Source organism: Bos indicus x Bos taurus, chromosome 16, assembly GCF_003369695.1.
Source record: "Bos indicus x Bos taurus breed Angus x Brahman F1 hybrid chromosome 16, Bos_hybrid_MaternalHap_v2.0, whole genome shotgun sequence".
In the NCBI taxonomy this organism is placed as follows: domain Eukaryota; kingdom Metazoa; phylum Chordata; class Mammalia; order Artiodactyla; family Bovidae; genus Bos; species Bos indicus x Bos taurus.
In genome coordinates, this window is record NC_040091.1 from 36569245 (window position 1) to 36579442 (window position 10198).

At 41.3% G+C, this 10198-nt stretch overlaps 1 protein-coding gene across 2 annotated transcripts in view; it reads right to left on the reverse strand.

The window, feature by feature from the left end:
- Positions 1–9972, reverse strand: part of F5 (coagulation factor V) — an 80983-nt gene extending 71011 nt beyond the window's left edge. For both annotated transcript variants that reach the window (XM_027564750.1, XM_027564751.1), the window contains exons 1-2: positions 9681–9972; positions 4800–4891 (exon numbers count right to left, since the gene is read on the reverse strand). In XM_027564750.1, the coding sequence (XP_027420551.1) occupies positions 4800–4891; positions 9681–9838 (250 nt within the window). In that variant the 5' untranslated portion in view covers positions 9839–9972. The remainder of the gene's footprint in view (positions 1–4799; positions 4892–9680) is intronic.
- Between the last annotated feature and the right edge of the window lie 226 nt (positions 9973–10198).

Consider the following 10198-nt stretch of genomic DNA (forward strand, 5'->3'; position numbering starts at 1 on the left):
TTTTTTTTTTTTTTAAAGTTCATCCTAAAAAAAAAATCACAAGAAAGATTTGTCCTAGCTGCTGGGTAGAAAATATTCTGTGTAGTGACAACAGCGGACACAGACCAGGTGGTATAGACTGGAGATAATGCTGTGTTGGGCCAGCATGTGCAGCAGTGAAGCAGGGAGAAGAGGTTAGACTCTGGGCATTTTGACAGTAGAGGCAGCACATTTGCTGAGGGGTTAGATGTAGCCATTGAGAGAGAGAAGGCAAGGGTGATCCTCAGGGTTTTGATCTAAACAACTGGATAAGTAATGTTAGCAGTTACTTTGATGGGGAGCACAGCAGGGACAGCAGATTGAGGTGCAGAAATCAACAGTGAGGCTTCACTTACTACATGCCAGGTGCTGTGCTAGGTCCTGGAGACACATGGATAAATAAGCGACTGTCCTTGTCCTTAAGGAGCTCACAGGCTCATTTGGAGATAGACATATGGTAGGAGCTACTGCTGAGATATGGGCAAAATGCTACAGGAGCAGAAAGGATGAAGGACCAACTCTGTCTGTGGAGTTAGGGCAAGAGTTGATATTTGACTCAGCTTTCTGAAGAATCATATGTTACAGTTTCCCAGAGTGTAATCCTTAGATGCTTCTGCATCAAGAATCAGTGACGGTTGAACTAAAAGGCAGATTTCTCAAGTAAGTACTCTCTCAGCCCCAGTGAACCTGAGTCTGTCTGGAGGTGGGGTCTGGGAATCTGCATTTTAGAGGTGTGCTCCTGAATGATTCTGATGTCCTTCAAAGCTTTAAGACTTGTTGCCAAAAGCCCTTTTTCAGACAGTTGACCATTCTCACTTCCAGGCCATCCATAAGCTCTCATGGGGTTGGCTTCTGCCCATTAGGAATCACAGGAGCAGGAGAAGGAAGTTACAGTAGTCATGGAATTCAACTAGCATTTGTTTGCCATGGAGATAATTGTAATTGTCCCTCTTGATATATTTGAGCACTCTAAGTCTTTACATTAAACCTTCCAGCATATCTTTAAGGTTGTTATTAAGATACTTATCTTACAGATGAAGAAACTGAACCTCAGAGAATTTAAATATCAAGCCCAATAGTATATAGCTAATTAGAGGCATAGCTATAATTTAACCTTAAATCTGTCTGACTCTAAATGCTAAGCTTTTAACCACCTCTTTTTATTGCACCTTGTAGTTATTCATTCTTTTAAGAAATATTGAGTGCTCACATTATCCTAGGTGTCAGAATTGGAATGGTGAGTAGAACAGATGTACCCCCTGCCTTCAAATAGAAGGCAAGACAGATTTTAACAAATGGTCACACAAATATTTAATTGCAAACTGTGGTTCATATTATGAAAGAAAAGAAAAGGATTCTCTGCAGGGCATTTGACAGGGGCTTCTAGGCAATTCTTAGAGGAAGGAAGGGGATCAGAGTTGGAAAATGCTTCCCTGAGGAAGTGAGGTATGAAGATATAAATGTTGTTACTTTCTCAAGGCCCTGTTTTCTGAAGACTGTTCTGTCTTACCCTTTCCTTGTGCTCTTTCTCATGCCCTTAAGACAGATATCTTGGTTGACACGTCAGCCTCGATAGGTGGTGTTCTGCACGCAGAACAAACTTTCTTATCTTCAAAGCCTTACTATATGACTCCCTTGTCCAAAAAGAGGACTTTATAAATATACACTCAGCATTTTTTCGGAGAATTGCTCTTTCATGAGCTGTCCCTACACTGTCTCTTATAATCCTGTGTGGTTGTGAAAATTAATTCAATATGACACCACCACAGTGAGACTTTAACTGAAGCCCAAAGGCAAGGCAAAGAGATGGACAAGAGCAGTCCAGGGAGTGGGACTAGCATGTACAAAGGCACTGAGGTGCCAGCACACTTGGCCTATTCAGAGAACTGGCAGATAGCCATGGGAAGGCAGAGCTTTGGAGGTAAGAGAGAAAGGCAGAAAGTGAAGCCAAAGGCATGATCAGAGGTCTCATCACACAGGGCCTTAAAGACCTCTCAGAGTTTTGCCTCTTAACCTAATAGTATCTGGAAGCAGGGGTGCAACATGGACCAGTGACCAGCTGCATTTGTGAGAAACCAGAGTGAAGGCTGAGAGATGTTGGTAACTTAGTTCAAGGTTAGGACAATGGAGATGATAAGGAGAGAACATATTAGAGAGCTGTTTAGATCACACTGTCAGGACTTGATGGGTTGCATGTAGAGTAGGGGGTGAGGGAGGTCAAGTGGCCATGGATGGCTGCTGAGGTTCTGGTTTGGAGGGCTGGGTGGATGAGAGGGCCATTTCCTGAAATGGAGGACATTGTGGCAGAGTTTTGTTGTGGGGTGGTGTGTAGTAGGCAGGATAATGCCCTCCCACCTTCTAATCCCTGGGACCTGTAAATATGCTATCTTATATGGCAGAATAGATTCTGTGGGTGTGATTAAGTTAAGGAAGTTGAGATGGGGAGCATTTCTTGGATTATCCAGGTGGGCCCAACGTAATCACAAAGGTCCTCAGAAAAGGGAAGCAGGAGTATCTGAGTTAGCAACTAGAAGATGCTACCTGCTGGCTTTGAAGAAGGAAGGGGCCATGAGTCCATGGATGCAGGTAGCTTCTATCAGTAGTAACAGGAAAAGGCAAGGAAATAATTCTCCCCAGAAGCCTCTGGAAGGAACAGAGTTCTTCAAACACCTTGATTTTAATTCAGTGAAACTCATTTGGACTTCTGGCCTCAAGAATTTTGAGATAACAAATTTGTGTTGTTTTAAACCACTAAGTTTGTGGTAATTTGTTACAGCAATGATAGGAAACTCATTTTCCCTTAGCAATGAGAGAATGTGATCTTTGAGACAGTCGTCCTATGTTTCCACCCACTGTTGTCTTATTCCACTCCCTGAGCTCCAAGTCCTAGAGTTTACACTGACCTTGTGAGAAGCTTTTTGTTTGAGTTTTTATGTTAGTTCTGCATAGGACCATGGAGTCCATAGAGCTGAATCCTCATCTGAGAGATGGTTACAAAGCCTTGGAAGTGGATGGAAAGAGTGGCGTGTCCAACGTCAGTCAGTGATTGGGTGGCATTGCTGGGACTAGAACTCAGGTCTCTAGACTCTTGAACCAAAGCTTTCTTTTACCGCCTTCTGCAGGGCAGGGCAGCTCCCTCACTTTCCTGGAATAGTCCCCATGTCTGCACTGGTTTTCACTCCTGGCCATAGCTGACTCCACTGACTGACCCCTCTCTTCTGGCTGATACCCTCAGACCTAGCTCCCAACAGAAGCCCCCACTGGCTACTCCCACCTGCCCAGAATGCCCATAAGCCAAGTCAGGTGCTGACTGCTGTCACATGGTCCACTTCAATTTGTTACCATGGATGCCTTGCTCGGTTGATTTGTTTGTTGGCATCACATGGCTGCACATGCCCGATGCCCAGAATAAGTCTTCTAAGTAATTTAACCTCTTACTGCAATGAGTGGTTAGCAATATTTGTTTAGCCTCCCTATTTGCTTCTTCAGAATTAAAGCAAAACAAAGGGGTATTTTTACAAATGCAAACCAAATACCTTCATGCATGGAGGCAAACAGCAAACACGGCTGAATGTTGTTTGAGCTGCCATTTAGATCCTCCATAAACCAGATGGCCTAAGACCGTTTCTACCTTTTCTTTGGTGCCCAATGTCAAATTGGGGGAAAGAGTGGCCTGTCTTGAGATTGCAGGATGGTAGCACAGCCTGTACCCAATTTTATGCAGTTTTGGGATGAAAACTGCAGGAGGTAAGCTAACACAATCCTGTGCTCTCAGGTGAAGAATGTGTTGCAGAACACAGAGAAGCCCATTGTTGCTGCTGCTGCTAAGTCACCTCAGTCGTGTCCGACTCTGTGCAACCCTATAGTTGGCAGCCCACCAGGCTCCCCTGTCCCTGGGATTCTCCAGGCAAGAACACTGGAGTGGGTTGCAATTTCCTTATCCAGAGGATCTTCCTGAACCAGGAATTGAACCTGGGTCTCCCGCAGGGTAGGCAGACTCTGTACCATCTGAGCATATGTGAATTATCAACTAGGGGACCTAACTGGAGGACGTCATCTCCTAATGGCCTTTATCAGTCCTGTGAACTATGTTACCATATTCACCACATTTGAGATCCCAGAAACCCATTCATCCTACTTTCCTTAACTGAAAAAGAGTTGAGGAAAAGAGAAGAAATTTTTCTTTAAAAATTATAGCTATTATGCATATCGCACTAAATAAAAAAGAGATGGGAAGGATAGATGCAAAAAAAAATCAGCCATATACAGTTCCTTTAAACGAATTTCAGGACCCAGCAAATAATCATTTGCTAAAGTTCATTTGTGCTCGTTAAACTAGACCATAAGCTCCACGAAGGCAGGGGATGCATTTGTCTTGTCCACCATGACATCCATAGTGCCTATTTCAATGCCCAGCCCACAGTAGGTGCTCTTTAATAGTTTGCTAGATGAATGAATAAAAATTCGAACGCTTAAAAGTTGTGTTTAGCTTTTTAAAATCAATATTAAAAACAGTTGTCTTCATAGGCATGTGACCCATGAAATTGCACAGGGCCCCATACTCAGGAGGGCCCCCAGCTTGGCTTAATGCTTTGTTGTCACTGTTTTGAAACTCTCGACACTATGAATAAGAGCCCTACAAATTATGTAGTCACACTGGTTAAAAACAACAAAGACACATTACTATAAAATATCCCTAAATGTATATTTTAGGTATATGTGAATATCAAATTAGCCATAGAGTTTTATCTTCAAAATTTAAAAATATATTTCAGGCTTACCTGAAGTTCTGGATTGTGGTTTTTCTTTCTGAAAATATGCTTCATACTCCCTGTAGACAATTTTCTTAAAGGAGGTTTCAAAAGGTTTCGAACTGGAAATAAGATACATTTGAAAGGCTTATATGACATCTACTCACAGTACAACAAAATAGATCTCTCATGTCCTCAAACCTTTACTAGAAATAACAGTATTTTTAAACTGCATTTCAGAAACCCCAGGTCTTATAAATACGAATGATAAGTGAAGTTAATAAAATAATTATTGATGTCTTCAAGAATATTCTATTGTGATAACCATTCTTCCACAAATTTAGCTTGCATTAACCAACCCTATTACTCAGATCAAAGTTCTAAAAAAGAACCCAAACTTTAGGCTTATATTTTAAATGATTAAAGATATGGCCAAATTCCTTATGAATAAATATGTGAGCTGCTTTTCAACTCATCATTCATATACAGTTTTAAGCTGCTGGTGTTAGTTGCTCAGTCATGTCTGACTCTTTGTGACCCCATGGACTGTAGCCCCGGAGAAGGCAATGGAACCCCACTCCAGTACTCTTGCCTGGAAAATCCCATGGATGGAGGAGCCTGGTAGGCTGCAGTCCATGGGGTCTCGAAGAGTTGGACGCGACTGAGCGACTTCACTTTCACTTTTCACTTTCCTGCATTGGAGAAGGAAATGGCAACCTACTCCAGTGTTCTTGCCTGGAGAATCCCAGGGACAGGGGAGCCTGGTGGGCTGCCGTCTCTGGGGTCGCACAGAGTCGGACACGACTGAAGCGACTTAGCAGCAGCAACAGCAGGACTGTAGCCCAGCAGGCTCCTCTGTCCATGGAATTCTCTAGACAAAAGTACTGGAGTGGTTTGCCATTTTCTTCTCCAGGATTTTTCTCAACCCAGGGATTGAACCTGCATATCCTGCATTGCAGGCAGATTGTGTACCGCCTGAGCCACCAAGGAAGCCCAAGCTGCTGGGGAACTGTCAAAAACTGTTGATTTAATGGACTCTTTCTTGCTCAGAAGTTGAAGATGGCTAATGGAGTCAAAGCCCTGGGATTCATATAGGAAACAAATGAATAACAAATCTAAGTTTAAGTAACTTGCCTGAGGAGAAACAGTTGATAATGGCAAAACCAAGATTCAAAAACTACTGTCCGGTCATCCTTGGTATCTGTGGGGGTTGGTTCCACGACACCCCTGTGCCAGCTCTAAACCCTTTGTAGGTATCAGTTTATTTAAAACTGCAGATGTTCAAGTCCCTTCTATAACAGTACAGTTAGCCGGCTGTATCTTCAGCTTTCATATCCACAGATGCACAGGGCCAATTGTTTCCATGGTTAAGAATTCAGAGAGGAAAGCAGGGAGAGTACTGGGATAATTTCCATCCTTTCCTTCTGTGTCTCTAAAGATGGGCACGCCATTCCCATCCTTGTCTTAAACTCAAAGGTAAAGGTAAAAGGAAAGATAATAGTAGTAGTGTTAGTTGCTCAGCCATCTCTGACTCTTTGCAACCCCATGGACTGCAGCTCACCAGGCTCCTCTGTCCATCTGATTCCCCAGTCAAGAATACTGGAGTGGATAGCTGTTGCCTGCTCCAGGGGATTTTTCCAACCCAGGGATCAAACCCAGATCTCCTGCATTGCAGGCAGATTCTTTACCATCTGAGCCACTAGGGGAGCCCAAAAGGAAAGATAATTGGGGACAATTTCTTACAGATGTGTAAACCAGTTGCCCATATTGGCTTTGATATGCTTCCTAATCCAGAGAGTGGCCCAGTATAATTAGGTCATAACAGAGAAAGATACTAATCACATTTGCTTTGATGTTTATGTAGCACAGAGGCTAAGAGAACTGGTTGTATGTACAGAGTGTCTGGATTTGAATCCTGTATCTACCCCTTGTTACCTATATAACCTTGAAAAGTTTATTTAATCCATTTTTGCCTCTGTTTCTGTAATTGTGAGCTGGGACCAACAGTAAAATTTCCTTCAAGGATTATTACAAATTTTAAATAAACTGATACCTACAAAGGGTTTAGAGCTGGCACATTGTAAATATTCAATGCATTTTAGCTAGTAATATCTTAAAAGTGTAATTAAAGTTGATTTTTCACTTTCAAGTTTTCCCAGCAAGCAGAAAAATCTGTAATTTTAGTAGTTCTCATAATTTTAAAATGTGGGGTACAAGAACTGTGTTAATATTTGAATGCAGAATTAAAAGAGGCACGCATAAGTATTTTTGGAAGGGCTAGCTATAGAAGGTGGTAGGTTCTCAGTCACTGGAAGCATTCAGGTAGAAACTAGACAATTATTTACTAATTGCTTTGGGTGCTTTGAGTTTGGGAAAAAGTAGGAAGTTAAAACAGGCAAGTTGAAAATTAATTAAATGACCTCTTAAGAGTTTATAGAGCCCAAGAACCCTAGGATTGTATATGTTAGTGTCCATAATGTGGAGGTCCTTTTTCTTGGAAGGGTGCAATTGAAACGTGTTTCCTGACCCTAACCATAGATCTCTAAATACAGGAGTACAGGTGACAGTATAAGATCTTTACTATGAAAAATCAGTCTTTTATGTAGAGTAATTTTAGTAGAGTTGTGCATCCTAATATGTTTCCCTGTGTATATTGTGTGTGCATACAGAGGTATATTTATTTTTAATTTGAACAACTGAATTGCTATTGGAAAATAATCAGACTGAGCAGAAAGTTAAAGATGAATTCAAACAATATGCATGATGAGTTTTCCATTTATGAGAATTCTTTAAAGATGATTTATTCATAATAAAATCATATAAGGCTTAAACCCTTGAGAGACCAATGTACATCTATTTTTTTCAATATCTGTTACTATATGCATGCAAGTGATTGAACATATTTCCTTAGGGAAATTTTCAAAAATATTCACTTTTGTTCCAGAGCAAGAATAAAAGATCTATTTCACCACTAAAAGGCACTGCCCTGACAATATTACATGAAATAAGGAAAGATCTTTGCTTGGTGCTAAAATACACTTTAGGAAAGGATGGATGTTGATTTCTTTATAGTGAGTATCATTAGCTCTCGATGTAGGACAATTTAAAACAAGTTCTTAGTTTAAGCAGCCAGATATACAGGTTTAATTTTTCACGTAGATGTACTAGACCAACACAATACTGTAAAGCAATTATCTTTCAATTAAAAATAAATAAATTTTTAAAAAAGAAGTACTAGAAAGAAATGACATGATTTGAGGTTTGAAAATAGTGACAGTTCATCTGGATTATCACTGTTTGGTTTTGACTCAATAATTGATACCAGAGGAGTAACTGTTCCCAGAATTCTGGAAACTCAATCACAGAGTGAGAGGATAGGATGACCAACTCACCATGTAAATCAGGGTGTTGCCCTATGTGATTCTGCCTTCAATATTCAACTTGTTATTCTCATTGTTAATTGCAGAAGAAAGAACTCCCAAGTATAAGCAAGCATAAGCATGACATAGGAAAGCCAACATCCAAGCTAGTGTTCTACCCATGAGCAGGAAAATAGATGTTGGAAAGACTGCTATTTCCTTTGGGGTTTTTGTTAGTATCGGCTCTCTAAGGGTGAGGGTGTGACCTAGATTATCACCTTGAAATACAATATTTTAAATGATTTTTTTAAAGAGGGACTTACTACTACAAGACCAAGCTGACACACCCTCCGAAATAATCCAGTTACAGAGAAGAGATTTTGAAAGGGTTAATGTTATGCACTAAAAGGCTTAAAACATCACAATACTTTCCTGGCAGATTGCTTTGGTTTCGAAATTGTTAAAGAGGAACACATCTTTCACAATCATTTAAACTGTGATGTTAAGTTAAAAAAAAATCTTAGTTACACTAAGAGGTTTACTATTCAGAGAAATACTGAGTAGAACCTGTGATTTGTTTAATTTCTGGGAAATCTTATTTCTAATCTTTCAGTTAGGAAAAGAGTTTGCAACTCAGATACAGTTTTATTATTTGACCCTTGTCTTAGTTACATAGGCCTTTTAATAGTGACTCTTATCAAAATAGCCAGAGTAGACCATATCCCAGGGACTGATAAAGAATGAGAGAAGAATGAGAGTCATGTGAAACAGGAAAAAAGATAAAAGAAAAACAATGTTGCATTTTTATGAATTGATGATTTGAAAGTCATTTATGAGAAGGCAACAAAAGTTTGGCAGTTGTTACTCAATAATCTGCTTATAATAAAGTTACAAGGTACACATCTTTAGTTTTAGAAGATGAAGCTAAGTGGATATAAAATAAATAGTATGTACCTAGAAGTTGTGTCTGACTCTTTGTGACCTGATGAACTATAGTCCACCAGGCTCCTCTGTCCATGGGATTTCCCAAGCAAGAATACTGGAGTGGGGTGCCATTTCCTTCTTCAGAGGATTTTCCTGACCCAGGGATTGAAACCAAGTCTCCTGCATTGCGCAAGATTCTTCACCATCTGAGCCACCAGGGAAGCCCTTCCTAAAAATACTAAACTACTAAATATCTGGAATAGGAGTTTGCAACAAGGGCTAACGAAGAGGTAGGTGCCTGGTGCTTTTGAATCAATCAATATATTAAACCAACAAGCAATGATACTAACAAAATTATATCAACAACAAACTCTTGAAAGCAGTATCTAGCCAAACAATATTTTCTGTAACCTTAGAATATTACACTGTATTATTAGAGGCAAAATGAGCATCCACCAATTTTATTCATTAAACCCTCCTATTAATTATATTTACCTATCTGAAGTTAAACACACACACACACACACACACACACACACACAGAAATGGAATTGCAAAAGGAATGTTCTCTAAAAGAAATAGATTATTCTTCCCGGAGAAACCCATCCAGACACCCCACCTGCCTTACCTGAGGTGTGTGGACTCGGGGCGGTAGTTCCATCTGATGCTCTGAGCAGCTACGTAGAACTGCCTTAGCTTTGCTGCTTCAGCCCCTAGGTTCCCCCAGCCTGCCCAGCTGCTGCCTAGGACCACGAGGACCCAGAAACCAGGGCAAGCGAGGAACATGGTTCCTTTCCTTCTCTTGCCTGCCGCCACCACCCCGGGGGTGGGTTAGGGCTGCCTCTGCGAGGCTGTCCGCGGGCCGGGCTGCAGTGAGCTCCCAGAGGCTGCGGGTGGCAGTGTCCTCCTCCTTGTCAACTCCCCCAGGCGCCGCTGATGGCTATAGCCCGGACTGTCCCCACCTCCTCAGACCTTTCTAGGCTGAGGGTTGGCTGGGCCACTGCCCCAGATGACGGAGGTATTAGGAAGAGCCAGCGAGTTAGTGACTGTTTTACCACGGGTGAAGGAAATGCGGTGATAGGAGGTTCTAGCGGCCAGGGCAGTACTCAGGGATGCATGAGAGGGGGTAAAACTGTCTCCCACACT